Source organism: Leptodactylus fuscus, chromosome 5 (assembly GCF_031893055.1).
Source record: "Leptodactylus fuscus isolate aLepFus1 chromosome 5, aLepFus1.hap2, whole genome shotgun sequence".
In the NCBI taxonomy this organism is placed as follows: domain Eukaryota; kingdom Metazoa; phylum Chordata; class Amphibia; order Anura; family Leptodactylidae; genus Leptodactylus; species Leptodactylus fuscus.
The window spans coordinates 139978777-139996509 of record NC_134269.1 but is presented as its reverse complement, the minus strand read 5'-3'; the positions used below and the strand labels follow the sequence as shown (position 1 = coordinate 139996509).

Genomic DNA, 17733 nt, shown 5'->3' with positions numbered 1-17733 from the left:
GAATCCCTTTAAAACAACAAAGCTATGCGTCAACTATATTCATTTGAAACAAATTCAGAATCTATAATATAAGAGAAACATTTTCTGTATTTTTTTTCCTAATTTGGATGTGACTGTCATAAGGAGAAAATTAAGTCAATCATTACTGATTAGTATGAGGGTCAGTGTGGCAACTGCATATGTCATATCAACCATGCGACAAACAAAAAGTCTCAGAACTGCAATATATATCTGCCACATGTGAATATACCAGGCACTGCAGTAACCACACAAAGATTACCATTAATTGCCCCAATAGCCCTGCACCTTGAAAGCACAACATGCACCAGTGCAGCCTGGTAATTCACTAATCCAGGTGTTATTACTATGGCTCAGCATCACATGTAACAGAACCATGAAGCACCTACATAAGACTCTGAACTGGGGATCTGAAGACACAGAACTGGGAGATCTTTTGCATGTCACTGTAACTAGATTGATTGTAGATTCTGTATCTAGAATTCTAACCATAATACAGTTACATTGTAAGTTGGTACAGTACATACCACCTACATGTCTGCTTACAATGTTTTACTTTCTAGCTGTCATTTTGACACTGACGGAATCTCTCACCTCACCTAACAAATTCAAAAATAATAAAAGAGTAAAAAATAAATATATGCTATGGCACATGTTCAAAAAAGAAGTTTGAAAACAGGAACAATTTTGGTGTACACCATTTCTGCATCAAGAATGGTGCTTTATTAATAATTTTTCACCCCTCATTTCAGCTTACCAAAGAAATAGGTCCAGGTCAAGAAGATGGAAACACATTTAGGATTACTTCCATTAGAAAAACGGTGTAGCACCTTAATTCTAGTAGATGCCAGTTTTTAGTATTTTCAAATATATATTTTCCAGCATAAGCTCCATTTATTAAAGGGGTTTCCTGACCCCACAGGATAGGTCATCAGTATACGATCTGTAGGGGTCCAACCCATGAGCCCCACATAGATCAGTAATACCCTCAGCCTTAGGGGGCCAGAGGCTGCTGCAGCGGAATGGAAACAGAAACAATTTGCTCCTATCACTAGAATAGATGCAGACTGCAGCTCCAGACATTCAGAGGCTGGAGGAACTGCTGACTGGTTCAGGGTGTGGGTGGGTGTGGAGTTAAAGAAGAAGATAAGGAACACCAGTACTTTATTGGTTCTCACCCTTTATGACCCAAACTTGGTTTGGGCTCCAAAAAGTTCATTAAAAAAAGAAAACTGAACATGTGTCCTTGCTCTTATTTGCAGATACTAACCTACCACTGTGCAATTTCTGAGATATCTGAAAATGACCTACAAGAGAAAGCCACTGAATTAGAGTGACTTCCATTCTGGCAGATTTGAGCCATTTTTGTAGCACATGGCCAGCTATTCATTCGAACAGGTCATGCAATTCTGCAGCAGCAATAGCTGAAGATGAAATGTCTATTAGCTGCAGTTACCTCAGGAAATATCAGCGATTTGTGAGGGTGCTGAGGTAGGGATGTCATGATCGCCACGCTGCTTCCATTTTCTGAGGGCTCATGATGACGACCCCCCTGATTCCTGAAGAACTAGACACCTCAGTATTTATTTCCCAGGGTTTACTATTCAATTAGAGGAGTTTGCCAAGTCTGCACAAAAATTGTTTAGTATATATATGCCCAACACCTATATGTAGAGTTAAAGCTGAAAGGGAACTTGTTACCATGAAAATACATAGAAGAGACGGAGCAGAGCAGACTGAGGAACGGTTTAGTGTGAAAAGATTCAGTAAAAATTGTTATTTATCCATTTATTTCTCAATTCTTTCCGTGCTTAGGAGTATACGGAGTCCAGTGGGTGTTCCTATCAGTCAGTGGCAGCCTCCACTCTATGACTTATGTATACAGAGATAGCAGTCAACCCACTGGACTCAAAGTATAGAAAGAGAAAAAAATGTCATAAAATACAAGTTACATGAAAGTTTCCCACAAAACTATATATCAATCTGCTCATAAAATGATGCCTAAAGATTAGATGGGAACAGGTTCCCTTTAACACCATGACTATCTCACGGTTTACCAGGTTACCAGCTTGATTTTTTGGTGAAAAGCGGTTTAGTCTACATGGAGTATCCATGCAAGTGCAATTTATGACATACAACCTAAAAAAAACCAAAACGCACACAATTTTTGTCCAAATACAAGGGAGCAGGAATACTGAGTGATACATTTTGCTCATCCTATTCTACTTAAACAAGAGGTGCCTAAAACTTGTGTACATTTTTCCCTCAAATGATTTCCCAATTCTCTTTACATTGCAATGTCTGATTTTACGATGGCCGCTGTACAATACAACTGGATGTCCAGAGGCAAGAACAGCTCAGAGCTTTTCGATTCTATTAATGTGACTGACTTTATTGGAAGTAAGAGATTTGTATCTAGCCTCAATACTATATTAATGTTAATCTGATAAATTCCATATAAATCCTGTGATTTATTGAAATTTATGATTTATGAAGCAGAAATTCACACGTTGTTCATGTCAACTACAACTAAGACTGTTGATGTCAGAGGAGAAACTTGTTGACTTGTGAAGTGATATAGAGAGATAAGGCATTCGATAGCACGCTGAGAGAATTCACAGTTACACAAATGACTTAGGCAAGGCACCCTTTATAAGAAAAATATGGAGGCTAGAGCCCTTTCTAATGTTGTTATAGCAAAAAAAAAAAAAGTGTCATATTAGAAAAATGGAGGCTCTTAGTTCTAATAAAAAAAAAATAAAAAAAACCCTGGGTCCACCAACAAAACACTAATGATATTCTATGGCACATTATGGAAATAGATCAAGTTTATATAAATGCAGAAGAGGAATAAAAAGTAATTATTTGTACAGTAAGATTGCTGGATGATAAAGTTCACTTCCAGGAAGTCTGTTACCAGAAACCAGCCCAGCAGAGACATAGGTTAGGGTCACCTGAATCAAACGGAGATGTCCTCTTGTATATTGGTGCCTCTGTCCCCAAGACATTCCAGTTTTTGTCAGTATGCAAATCAGTCGTTTGCTCCAAAGACTGTGTTTATATATTGACATAAATAGTGATGGAGGCACCAATTCACAAGGGGAGGACCCTAACCTATCTATCTGGGGGGCTGGGCAGATTTGCTGGCTTCTGGTGACAGGCTTCCTTTAAAATTTTCTGATCTTGAGGGTCCTCCACCTATAGGGCACACAAACATCACATTTGCCCGATGAAATGAGGTTGAGACTCATTGAAAAGATTTGTTGTCTGTAACATTATATATTTGGGGTTTGCTTATTGAGCGCACTTGACCTTCTTTGCTTTCTGTATACTTTTTTACATCAGCCAATAATGGACTAGAAAGATAGTAAATGTATGGCTCCTTGGTAATATTGTAGTGTTGGCCATTAGCATCTGGCCGGCCCCTCTCTTTCCCAACTCTCACATACACATGCATGTGTGCTCTATGGAGAGAAGGCACTGGATAATACTCCCTGATAATAAAGAATCGGAGTGCGAGAGAACACACTCATATTAGATGATCTGATGATCCCACTGATATAAATGTCAGCTTAAACCATGGTGGTATGGGAAAAGAGTGATTAGACAAGTGTTGTCTTGTTTTCTAGCTAACGCACTGTATAACCAAATTTCCACTAATATATAACCAATTTCAGACCATATTAAATATCTAAATATTAAGAGAATTTTCACACGGCAGAATCTGATGGCAATTTTGAGGCAGATTCTGCCCAAAAGTCAGCAGAAAATTCTTGTCTGCCTTAGTGTACAGGAATGGAAGATCATGAGGCTAGGCTTGTAGAAGCCGCTGGATCGCCACCGTCAAAGAGCCATCCGGATGATGCCAGAGAAAAGTGTAAAACCAATGTACACTTGATAAAGGGCCCTGTGGCCTCAAAACACGTTGTGTTGTGTATTGGCATTAATAAAGAAAACTGTTCAAAAGAGTTGTGCAAGCGTGGATCCATTTTACTCTTCTTTTAGGAACTAGCTCCCCATGGATTAGGCAGCCAGAGGACGAAGAAACAAAGAGGAATAGAGACAGATGTCTGACTCAAATTACTCTTCATCTTCGCCTGTACCTCACAAGGAGGAATTTGGAGCAGATTATGAGACAGATTCCCCTTCAAAACCAGCTATAAATACCACCTGAAATCTGCATACCATTGTTTTAGTTGATTACATCCCTCCCACCCAACCAGTTTTGTATACTTTACAAATCAGTCCCCTTTTACGCACTGTTCAAAAGTGTCTAAAACAAATAATAAATGTGGTATAAGACATCTGCACCAGTTTTCTGGCACATTACAAGCTAGATTATAAGTAAATCTACCATCTAATGAGTATTAAAATGGTAAAACAGATTTTTCTACATTCAAATATTGCATTCAAGCAAAAATGACACCACATAGTCAGGGGCGTAACTACAGGGGTAGCGGCTGCCACAGGGCCTGGGACATTAGAGGCCTGACGACAGCTGCTACCGCTGCGTTTTTTGTTTTTTCTTAATAGGCCGTTACCGGCTGGAGTTACTCCGGATGGTAACGGGCCCTATTTACTTACTGATCCTGGCAGGGGCCGGGATCGGTAAGTGACGTCGGGAGCTCCACAAACACTATTATTATACTCTGGGGTCTTTTCAGACCCCCCCCCCCCCCCCCAAGTATAATGATCGGAGGCTTGGGAGAGGTAAGAGAACATAAAAAACACTGTTACTTCCCCGGGCAGGCTTCGGGCCTACTTCTGTGACATCCCAGGTCATCGGACGTCATTAAAGATGGCCAACACCACCAAGGACTGCAGTGGAGTTGGAGATAGGTAAGTAACAGTGTTTTTTATGTTAGTATCCCCCCTGGGTCTCCAATTATTATACTCTGGGGTCTGAAAAGACCCCAGAGTATAATAATTGTTCATAGGTGTCCACTATGGGGCATAATACTGTGTGCAGGGGCCACTACGGGATATAATATTGCGTATAGGGGCCACTATGGTGGCATAATAGTAAGTGCAGGGGCCACTGTGGGATATAATATTGTGTATAGGGGCCACTATGGTGGCATAATAGTATGTGCAGGGGCCACTATAGGGCATAATACTGTGTGTAGGGGCCACTATGGTACATAATAGAGAGTGCAGGAATACAGGGGGGGGGGGGGTCTGTCGGTCGAGGTCTTTGATCGGGGCCCCGCCATTCCTAGTCACGCCACTGCACATAGCCTTTGCTACTAGATAAATAGCTGCTGTATAAAATAATAATCAAATTTAGAAAAATAATGTGACAATACAAGACAAACAAGCCAGAAAGCTGCTACAATGAAAATGTGTATATAAAAAGCTGTATTTGGTCCAGGTCATGTGAGAGTGGTGCTCCGGAGGAATGTGCGGAGTTACTGTAGCCTGACAATAAGGCAGCATGTGCTCCTATGTATGCTGAGAAACCAAACACCTACATGTAATGTTTATGAAGAGACTAGACAAACACAGGTGCGGGCTCAGGAATGTCAGGCATTATAATTCCACTAAAGGTCACCATATACAGTACAGCACCTAAACCACAATGTCATCATAAAAAGGGGAGTGTGGGTGGATAGCATGGAAAGAAGGATCTATGGCCATCAGAAAAACAATGTCTGTAAATAATTCATGAAGTATGACAATCTACTACTGCTAGAAGAAAGAAGAGATAAACCTGCATCATCCCACTGAAACTGAATCCATTCAATACTCCATTAGAAAACAACCTACAATCATACAACTATCAAAGACTTGTCAGTACCAGTGCTGGAAACACAAGTGAATGTCCTCCATATACACACACAGATAGGGTACAATGTCATGTATGTGTGTCGCATGACAAATAACTTATATTTGTATATGGATGGAAAAACTTCACATATCAACTTGATAACATGTCAATTGTCAGCTAAACACAACCTAAAAACACCTTTTTTTCTAGAAATTCAAACTGATATGTATTACCTGGATGGAAATATTGTAATGTGAAGGTTATAATTATGTAATGTATGAAAAAACATTGTTATCCTTTAAAAGTTGAATGCTAAATATAGTTGCTTATGCTTGAAACTGCTATAATGTTATATGATAAGGTGGCGCCTGTATCCAGGATGGGTGCAAGAAAAACAAAGGTTTGTCTTGCTGCCAGAAGACAGCTCCCCAAGGTTACCCCACAGGACCGGGAGTAGCTGGCTATATATGGAACTGCTTACATGTTTTCTGTTTGATGGAGCTGTACCATACCAATCAAGAACAACTATGAAAACTTACATGGTTGTTATATCACTTCCTTTCTCTGCTACTATTTAACCCCGTGTTCTCAATAAAAAGTGCATCAGCATACATTCTTTGGTTGAGAAAAGAACGAATACCAATACAGAGTGGTGCGACTTCTTTACTGCCTGGCACTCAGCCTAATTAATTAGGACAACGACAGTTACCCGGGATTATTGGTCAATTAGTCATAAACGAGACTATGACCTTATCTGTAAGGCTGCGGTCACATTAGCGTTCTGTGACCGTGTAGGGACTCCAGCCCACATTCCAATAAAAATACGCAGATAAATATTTTGGGCAGATAGCCGAGCAGCCCCTTTACAGACATGGGGTCCGTGAGAAACTGCTTTTTAAGTGGATAGGGTTTCCATTTTTCGGGTCACCAAGCAGACCTAAAGAAAGTAAACCCGAACACTAGTGTGAACCTAACGTAACAAGCTCTCATTTGTAAGCAGTACTGGGCGATAGTGGGTTTAAGTCTCTGAATATAAGGGGAAGTTTACACTCTAATTGGAAACAGAGACTTTTATTTTTTTAGTTTCAAGGGGTTGTTTAGTATGTTCTTATTTTATGTCTAAGAGTACACAAAAAATAACCTAGCCATTTAATCTCATGCCATGAGTAGGGATAAATTTTGAGTGGTCAGATTATTTTTAACAACATTATGGAAGAAATGGAGCAGGTGGTGAGGCCTACCGACTGCACAGCCCTGCCCACCATTCTGCTAGTAGCAATAGCCCTGCAACAATGGAATCAGATGATCTCTGGATAGAGCAGTCAGACCCCCTCCAATAAGCTCACTAATGGATGAGCAGTGATTGTTGGAATGTGCCCCTAATCGGCAGACCCCCGAAACTGGGAGATAGAGACAGACGAATACTGGCCCAACAGATGGGTCACATACACCAGGAGTTTCAACAAGCATCTGGGAGTATTGTGTCGATCAATACCATCCGTAAGGAAACATCTGCTGGGTTATACCAACTATTGAATAGGAATACATTTTGTTTTTCTATTCTACCACAGGCGCCCAGATATTGAGTTACTAACAGATACGTCTTCAGCCACAGCCTATGTAAGACATTGGTCTTGTAGCTGCATGCTGAAACTTCCAAATCTACCCAGTCATGCTCATCTAATGCCTGCCCCTTAATTCTCCAGGGGAATCACCTTCAGTAATAAAGTTCTTCAAGTGAACTTCTAAAAACAAACTCATCTTGTTCCAGGTCAGTGCAGCTACAGACGGCTGTATCTTGACACTGATGGGAGTTCACCAGTCTTTGATCTACAATATGAGCTACATTTTTTATGGGAAAAAAAAACAAAAAACAAAGGAACTGCGATGAGTGGAATTTGCAGCCGCATAGTATTAACACACATCAACCATAAGCTCATACAAAATGCTGGAAGCAGTGGGTATGGCTCTCAATTGTTGGAATGCACCTACCTATCTTGTTCCAGTTACGGTATCTTTATAGCTTCCATCTAATGTGGGCTATACCAACCAGTCACTGTTATACACAGATAAATTCTCTAAGGAATTTTAAATACATTTGTGCAGAAAATATTTGTCAACTTCTGGTGATCTGTAGATGATAGAGAATATGGGATGACACTGGCAGATGGTAAGATTGACACTCATTTGCTTCATATATATTATACGGCCAATGCAAAGTGGATTCTCATTATACATTGATTGTTGGCATCACATCCCTGCTTACAGTGGGTGATGTGCTACCTATAAACGCCACCTTTATGCTGCACATAATATCAGCCAACCAGTGAGCGCCCCCTCGCTGGTCACTATTAGACATGGGGCCATCAGATTTAGACTAACACCAGTTCTCAGCTAAACTAAATGACTTTCCCATTAAACTAGATTTGTCAAGTGAGGAGCACAAAAGTGTCCAAAACAGTTAATAAACGTGGTGAACCAAATAAGGTTACCCTCTTAGTTAAAGCCTTGACAATACATGTACACTGTGATCCCAAGGGAGCGAGAATACCAAGTTCTCACTTTCCTTGCCCTCGTAGAAGAAAGCCTGAATAGCATTACCTTCCTTATCTCATTTCTGCTGATCTGTAAATGTAGTCCCATGAGAAACTCAACAGGAGGTGCAGAAAATACTTTGGTTGGAATTGATCAATATGGTAAGTGTTTTTTGGTGTAAGAGTCATAAGTGGCATTTATATACTGGCTTCATCACTTTGTGGCCCCCAAGGGGCAGGACTCACCCGCACTACATTCCTCATCATTAGTATTACTATTATTAGGTGCCAATGACTGGCTGAAGGGAAGCCAAACTACCAACGTATCTGTGCCAAAGTAACCATCTATGTTATTTATGTATTGTGGCCATTCTAGTACTTGGGGGCTACATTACCAGTGTGGCTCACTAGATTCCTTGTTTGGCACCGTTACCTCTGTATCTGGTGCAGGTTCTTGTCTTCAGTAGATTCATTTACTCAAAACAAAACAGTCTTCTCGGTCTCTGTACCTGTACTTTAAAGGGCTTTTGCCACTAAAGCATTTTATTCCCTAAGCACAGAATAGGGGATAAGCTGTAGATCAGTGGAGGTCCAACTGCTCTGACCCCCACTGATCAGGAGAATGGGGAAACTTTGTATCCTCTTCTGAATGGAGTGGTGGTTGGACAGCATGCACACTGCTCCTTTCTATTGAATGGGAGTGCCAGAGAAATCCGATGTACATCACTCACCTATCTAAAACACGTTCAGAATGAGCGCGTAAAAACTAGCTCCCATTGACTTGAATGGGTGCCGGCATACAAGCGCTTCCCATTGAAATCAATGGGAGGCTTTTTTCCCTATTGCTTTCAATGGGGAGTGCTTGTATGCCGGCACCCATTCAAGTCAATGGGAGCTGGTTTTTACACAACCAGCAGCCACATAGACAGACACAGGATATGGTGGGGGGGAATGAGCTCCTGTAAGGCTCCGATCAAATCTGTACCAGAATTTCTGTTGGAGACTCCATCGCACCTAAAAATCAAAGGATGGAAAAAGTTCTGCATGAAGTACAGTTTCAGTTTTTAAAAGGAGGGACACCTGAAGGACCCCATTATAGTCAATAGGGATTGTTGGACTGTGTGTTACAGCTATTTTAGTGGTCCACCTTTCCATTGTTCTGGTCCTCCAACAGACCAGAACAAAAGAGGCAACCCTGGTGTGAATATAGAGCAACAGATAAATCTTTACTATGTCCTTATTTCTCAATTTTATTGAAACATGAGACAAAATAGGATGAAAGGAAAAAAAAGAGAAGATTTAAGGGGTTGTCGCATTTTAGCAGCTTGTCACCAATCCACCAGACTAGGGATGTTTTGATCCATGTTCTGAATGTAGCAATGATTGGAAAGTGCATTGCCATTCGTTTCAGTGGTGCTGCCCAGACAGTCGAGCACTATACTTCAGCTATTGAAATGAAAGTAGGAATTATTTTTTTTTTTGCACTTAATGTTTTCTTCTTCTGATCTAATAATGGATCTCCCGCATGTGACGGAAAAGAGACCTAATGCTGCTATAACTTCTTTCAACCCTAAAATATCATACATAATCCGCCCCTTACAAATGCACGCGCACATACATAAACATACATACATACATACACATACATATTATAAGTGAAAATCTTTTATTAAAGCTGGATTTCCTGCCAATGAATGAGGGGATATAACAGTCATAATGAATTGTTAGATTGTAATGACTATTTGTGTTGGTAACACTATCAGTCACTAAATGTGTGCATTACTAGAAGGGTGTAATGTTTATTAAGTCACGTCATTCCTCTAAGAGAGTCTTGACAGAATGAATGAAATCTTTTCTATGGCTATTGCAAATAGAAATCTATGGGTATTGCAATATAAATCACCATAAAGTGGTTTCTTAAGATGGGCATCACAGCTATCAAGGCAATATTCACATGACTGTGGAGGAACAAAAAAGGCTTGAAAAAACAATCATAATGGTCCGTTCTTTTACAGCCAATTGGCAACCGTTTTAGAGGTCCCTCATAGGGTTCAGTCTATTAAGGGATCCATGAAAATGACAGAGACAGGACACGCAGTCATTTTTGATGGTCTGTTAAACGAACTGTCTAAAACAAATGATATGTGAACGGCTTCCACATTGGTATCAATGGGGGTAGTTTTTCATAAAGACAATTTTCAAACTCCATTTTGCTGGAGTCTTCAATAGCGCAATTTTTGCCAAATGTATAAACTGTCATACGATGTTTGATAAACTAGGCCCTTCTATAAGTCCTGAAATGTTATCCTGCCTTCTATACCTTCTCTGACTAGAGTGAATTTACAACAATTGCGCCATTGACAAATCTGGAGCCCAAACAGCTAGACAGGCTAAACACACCCAGTTCTGAAAAATCGGAAAGAGTGGTACAAGCATCAAAAAGTCACTAAAACTCTGCCCCCCCCTTCCCTCAAAAGTGGCAAAACCCTGTCTTTTTTTTCTCCAGAACTCTGGAGTGCTGGACTTGATAAATTTCCCCCAGCGTGGTGTTAAAAACAGCCATTACACAGACATTTTCCCTTTTCATATGAATACGGCCTAACATATCCCTGGCCATGACATGGTGTGCGGTAAGTGCTTTGCTCAGGAATCTAAAGCGGAGACCAAAACCTAGGCAAGCTAAGGCATACCCCCCAAAGCACTCCTACTCTCATTTGTATATGATTTACATGGAAATGGGTCTCCACAGCTCAATAACAGGGCATATAATTGGAAACTATAGAAGGTACTGGGATTAGGTTTATAACAATTTTACTGCTGACAGACTTCCTTTACAAAAAAGATTATTAATAATAAAAGTATATAATTATTTCTTATACTTATAGAAGAAGTGAAATAAGATGGGCACGATTGTATATTCAAGCAACCTCAACCCAGTTCTGCTCGGTGCACTAGATGTCCAGGCAAAGGTATATAGGTTAGTGCAGTATACACGTATTCAGCTAGAATGCACTGGAACATCCGCTCTTATCTTATTAACTCTTCCTGTTTGATTAGTACACAAATGGAAGAAAAAGAAAAAACTTCTTCAGACGTCAAACCTTACAGAAACCTATAGTGTAATAATGCTGGCTGCGGCCGGGAAGCAGTAGCACTGAACTAGCATTCTTCTCTATATGATGTAAATGTTGCCAAGCCTTTCTGTATTCAATGTTTGACAAAGATCTTTAAATTCTCCACTTTGCTTGGTGTCCAAGCGTGACAAAATGTTTAATCTACACAGGATTGCCCTGAGGGAAAGGACAGCCCGACAGCCATAGCATGTGTACAAAGGAGTGGCACCGGAGCGCACAACATATGTCACACTAGAAACTACAAAGGTGTTGTGTGCTCACAAACTTAGGAAAAGCAACTCTACAACACAGACGAATAGGACGCCCTAGTAATCCAGATAATATAGTACATGAACACATGTACTACTCAAGAAATAAAATAAACAACCTGTGCGGGATGAGAGCAATGGGCATTAATAATAGATAAAAATGGAGCAGTTCATGTCACTTTTTTTTTCTCATGGAACACAAAAGTGCGATATGTCCTACTTTTCTATTCTACAGAAACTGCTCACTTTTTACTTAACATACGTGGATGAAGGGTCATCAGTTTCTATTAATTTTTAGCATCAATTTTTTTCTATCCGAAAAACTATTCCATGAAATTGACGGTCAAAATGTGATGAGAACAGTCCCTAAAGCTGATCAATGTGTAGAAACTGAATGGAAAAAAAGATGTTGTAGAATTTGCTGAGAAACTTGTGGTGAAATCAACAATTTACATGTAGAACTATGCAGTGAAAATTTATGACATAAACTGACACGAAGCTCTTATTCACACAGCTGCCTCCAAGACTTCTCCCGTGCTTCCCCCATACTCTGGAATACCACGACACATAAGACTGTCCCACACAATCATAAGCTTCAAGAAGGCCTTGAAGGCAGCTTCAGCAAATAAAGGTTATGGTTCGTATAGCAAAACGTTGTACAACTTTCCAATATACTTTCTGTATGAATGCCTCACAGTTTCTAGATCTCTGCTTGCTGCCATTATTTACTACCAGTGGATACAAATCAGTCCATTGTCATGTGATATACAGTCCATGGTCATGTGATATACGGTCCCATGGTCATGTGATGAGCACACAGGTGCACAGCTCGTTATACTCACAGCACAGTAATCAGAGCTGCGTGTTGTAATGAGCTGTGCACCTGTGTGTCCATCACATGACCATGGGACCGTATATCACATGACTATGGACTGATTTTTATCCACTGCAAGTAGACAGTGAATATCAGCACGCAGAGATCTAGAAAACCAAATAATTATAGAAAGTATGTTGGAAAACTGAATAACTTTTCATTATGCAAACTACAACATATATTTGCGAAAGCTGGACAACCCCTTTAAGCTTTGGACTAAACATGCCTGAAAGTCTCCCTAACTAACATTCGTAGTCTGTTCAATAGTTGTATGCCTATAAAGCAGAGGTGGAGATATGCTAGGGTCAGCACTACAAAAAGCATTGTCTAGGTAAGATGCCACAGGAGACTGTGACAAAACAAAACTATTGTATTACCATCCAGGCAATAACTGATCACTATATAATACTACAGCAAACACAACTAAAGCTCCATCTTATAAACATGTGTTAAATACAACAATGAGGATGCTGTGTGAACAGCAATTCCATAGTATAATGTCATTACTGAAAACCACATCTCAGGCCTTAGGTCAGAAGGCTCCATATTTGCCCTTGATGAGTTTGATCCTGTTAATAGAGCTAAATTTACTGCCGCTACACAAAGTTTTAAAATAGTTTCATGTAAAACATGATGGAATTAATGGAGCTCTAAAAATAGATAATAAAAAACATGAATAAGTCCTACGGAAGTTATCACAACCACAGTTCATTATAAGATATATTTTACTTCTAGACCAGCGCCATGCTTATCCATCTAACACTGCAGCCTCTCTCCATTCAAGCGAACAAGGCTGAGCTACAGTACTAGAATGGTACTGATTTGCTAAAAAGCTGAGTTTTTTTCTAATGTCATTCAGCATCTTCTGAGTATAACCCAGTGGTATGTAAAATAAGTGCAGATTCCTATAATGCATTATAATGTACCACTGAACCAATTCACTGCTTCTAGGGCTATAAAGTGGCAGAAGAGTTGTAGACAATACCCCCAAGGACATGGCTAAGGCCTCTCTGGTCACAGTTCGGACAGTTATGCTACTATACACTGTAACAAAAGAAAAAAGTTGGCGAGTGGGCGGCAGCAATTAGACGGCATTTCTTCCACGGGTACAGACTGTTCTTAATTCTAAGCAGATTGCACAACCAAGCACATGATTATAGGGACAGGGCAGACCCTGACTCCATGTAAAGAACCTCCTAGATGGGGAGAGTTCTCTAATGTAAATTCACATTTGCACTGGTTCAGGGACATTTTGCTGACAAGTTGCTATTTGCCATACACTGAAGTGAAATAGTATGGACTTCACACGTATCTACCTGCAGCCCCCGTCATACAGCGCTGCTTCCAATAGAGAAAACATATGTGGAAGTATTCTCATTTTCACAATGAGAACTTATCATACTCTATATTTTAGGCCAGAATGTGACATAAAAGTCAACATTTTTGGCACATACCTGTATCTATACCAAAATTTGCAACATTCCCCTTGTTTATGTTGTGCTTGCCACTTTTCTTAAAAGTGGCTGTGGAATGGGCAATAATGGTATGGAGCTTCGCTGTTCGACAAATGTAACATTTTTGGCACAAATAACAGCTGAAATCCACACCAACCCATAACTGGGATGCAGGGACCACTTCTTAATACTTAAGATGCAACTCACTCTTATGTACTATGCCAGTACTTTGTACAACAAGCACAAATTGTCCAAAGTGCCTTTAGAGAATACAAACAAATAATATTTGGCAAATACAATGAAAGCATGCATTAATAAAACAGACATTTTATTACCGCCACCTTGAGTTTTCCCATCATAGTAAATAATGAAAATCACTGCAATATGCCATTACCAGCAGACCCCCCAGGCAGTTTCTGAATCCCCTATTACCTTTAGTATCCTCAAGAAGTCAGATGGGAGAAAAGCATGCTGCATCAGAATAGAAGGTGAGCTAGTCCTAGTGTAGGGTAGTCCTTTCAGCTGTTTCCATGGCCCAGCAGTACTTCTAACTACGGTAAGTGTCAGTACAACACAGCCTTATTCAGGGAAATATTCATATTAATGCCGAGGAGGTATCGAGAAGTAAAAAAAAATATTCACCATGATCTCCCTGATTGTTTTAATGGCGATTTTCAGTAGTTTTTAATTGATGACCTGCCCTTAGGATAGGTCATCAAGTTAAGATCTCTTGGGGTCTGACACCCTGGAGCCCTGCAGATCAACTGGCTGAAGTGACAGTGTTGTGTTTCCCTTTCACAGGGCGTCACATCATGTTCATTGGTCACACAGCATCCTCAGTCACTTCAGAAATGTACAGCTCTGTGTTTGGCAAGTACTGAAGGGGCTGCAGCGCTCACCTCAAACAGCTGATCGGCCGGGGCCCAAGTGTCAGACAGGTCAACAATTAATAAGTCCCAGAAAACCCCTTTAACTAATCCAGAGCAGAACAGATTACCTGTAAATTTTCAGTTTCACCAAATATGATGCACACCTGCTAACTTTTTTGGGATGGCCTCTTTTCAATGCAGTTTTGGGAAGGCCATTCAAAAAGGTCTCTCAGTAATACATAAATATATATGGATATTGTTTCAAATAACTTACTTCTGTTGATGGAATATTGACCACCCCTGTAGATCTTCTTTTCTCCCGGAGTTTTCTCTTCTCAATCTGCCCTTTACCCTTCCTGGCACTTGGACCACTGGAGCTTTTTCCTTTGTCTTTTGTTTTACTTGCACTTTCCTGACATGCAGGTGGTGGTGGTGATTCATCCTGGGTTGCCCCTCCAGTTACACCATCTTGGACAGGACCTGGGGCTTTCCTTTGCTGTCCTACAGAGGTGCTTATGGGCAGGTCCTCTTCTGTCCTCCGGATAGCTGGGGTCTTAAGTACAGTTGAGGCAGAAGTGGCTTGGATATTGCTGTTAGGGGCATTGCTACTGCTGCTGCTGCTGTTATTATTATTGTTCATCTCTGTGCTAGGTTTATTCACTATGTCCGTGGCCCCAGAGGTTCCCCCAGTCTCAGCAGCGTACATTTTTGCCCTCATTTTCTCCCTTTTGGCTTTCCATTCCTCCAGAAAATCTGTTGTATTAGAAGATGATGGGGTGTGTGACCTATAGCCACCGCTCGCCATGTTCTCTCGCTGTGTCTATGTAGCACAAAGCTCTCCAGAAGTGATGGACATGAAATGGGCACTTTACAGAGCAAAGACAGCAAGGTAGAAGATGATGCCAACCTAAAGGAAACACAAAGTATTTATACCGAAGAATCAAAGACACACGACATTCAACCATCTAAATAATGATATAGTAGAGCTGAGTGTATCATCCTGCACATTTCACTATACAGCAATATTTGGTGTTACATTAGACTTTAGCAAACAATGCAAGTTTCAATGACCAATACAGCTCTACTACATCTTTACACACAGAATTATTAAACACAACTCAATTATTATAGTGTATGAATAAGCAAATTACCATATTTCACTAAAAATTCTTCACCTGGGCACCCAGCACGTCACTGTTTTGGTGCCAGGGAGTCTGATAGTGATTTGGCTTTTCAGACTGTACTAATCTGCTTCCTAAAGAAGAGGCAGCTCCAGTTTTTCTGCAGACATTGCTGACAAGACCCTTAAAAAGTCTGTACACAAACTCGCAGACACCCTGCCTAGATCTCAGAGACACGCACTGCCCCACAGACCAGTAACAAAGATTATATAAATCAAACTGCCGAGGAGGAAACAACAGTCAGATCAGCCCTTTCCTTCTGAAGGATTTCATGTTCTACAAAAACACGGAAAAAAAGAAAGCAGTTAAAATCTGATAGGGCATTAAACCTAAAGCTATGCTTACTGCCAATATAGGCATTTGTCGTGTGCCCATAATGCACAGTGCCCTCTTCATGTAGTCAGTGACTAGAGATTCTAGATCATTGTGTGGCTTCCATCTTACTAGATTTAGTAGCAATGATGAGTGGCTAGCTATCCATGCTTAGTGCTGTCAATATTCTGGGCAGAGGCCCCCCATCATTCCTAATAATGACATCATACAGCGTCATCGGAGTACTGCACCACAAGCTGTAGCAGAGCTGAACAGTTCATTCAGTATATGCAGGTTCTTTATATAAAACTGCCTACGTGCAGCATTATATGGCATTCACATACTATATGACGGTATTGGGGGTCAGAGGGGTTCCAGGTGTAGGATTTCCCGTCTCAGAGGGGGAGATGACGTCTCTGGTTTTCTGTATGTATTAATATGATATATGTAATAAAAGCCTGACTTCCTACTTGTGCCCCTGGGCAGCAGTAGGCACAGGAGGAAACTTGTAGACAGGGAAGTCTATTATACTGTAGGCAAATTGGCAGCATCAACATGGCACAGCATAGCATGTCCTGGTCACAATGACATCAGCAGATGTGGCACAGGAGCCGGCCTCACACACACAACCTCTCCTCATTACCTGACAATGTGTCCTCCACTGAGACACGACGACTCCCCGCACACCCAGGATGAGAGCAGTAGTCAGCCTGTGTCCTCACCTCCATGCAGCCACCAGTGGCCGCACCGGCATCCTAACAGGAAACTTTCAGCTCCTCGCACTTTCTTCCCTCCCTCCCTCCCCTCATGCAGTACTAGAGTGCTCAGGTGAAGCCCCGCGCTCCTCAGCAGCCTCCATTACCTGTGTCACGGAAGGCGGGCGGGCGGACAGCTGGCACACACTTGTCAGTCACCGGGCTCACAAACTCCAGGGCAAGGTGCGGCGAGTACTCGTTCACTCACCTCTCACTGGCTACACTCGCGTCCCCGGAAGAAACCGAAACTTCCCGAGCGTTTCCGAGGTTGGACGATCTCGGGCTGCGCCGAGGGAGGTGGCTATTGTGATCGGGTATTCCCGGAATGTGCCGATAGTCGTTGTCACGCTACACTGCGACTTGTGCAACACGGATACACTGAGGACGAGCGTGTCCTGTGCGGTGTCCTGGTGCAGAGCTGGAGAGGAGTCCTGTGTGTCCGTATTGTCGTGTCCTCTAATAGGATAGAATGGATAGGATAGAATACATAGGATAGAATACCTTCCCAGCTTCTACACTCCTTAAGCCACCTTCACACACAGCTTTTCCATGGCGGTTTTTAATTGAAAAAGAAAGCCTGTATTGCT

At 41.2% G+C, this 17733-nt stretch overlaps 1 protein-coding gene across 3 annotated transcripts in view; it reads right to left on the bottom strand.

Moving 5' to 3' along the window:
* Window positions 1-17377, bottom strand: part of PAWR (pro-apoptotic WT1 regulator) — a 70470-nt gene extending 53093 nt beyond the window's left edge. Inside the window, exons 1-2 of one of the 3 annotated variants that reach the window (XM_075274304.1) lie at window positions 17254-17377; window positions 15173-15805 (exon numbers count right to left, since the gene is read on the bottom strand). In XM_075274304.1, coding sequence (XP_075130405.1) covers window positions 15173-15703 — 531 coding nt within the window. In that variant the 5' untranslated portion in view covers window positions 15704-15805; window positions 17254-17377. Of the gene's footprint in view, window positions 1-15172; window positions 15806-17034; window positions 17110-17253 lie in introns of those variants that run through there. The other 2 variants (XM_075274306.1, XM_075274305.1) reach the window with 2 other exon arrangements.
* Window positions 17378-17733: the final 356 nt, after the last annotated feature.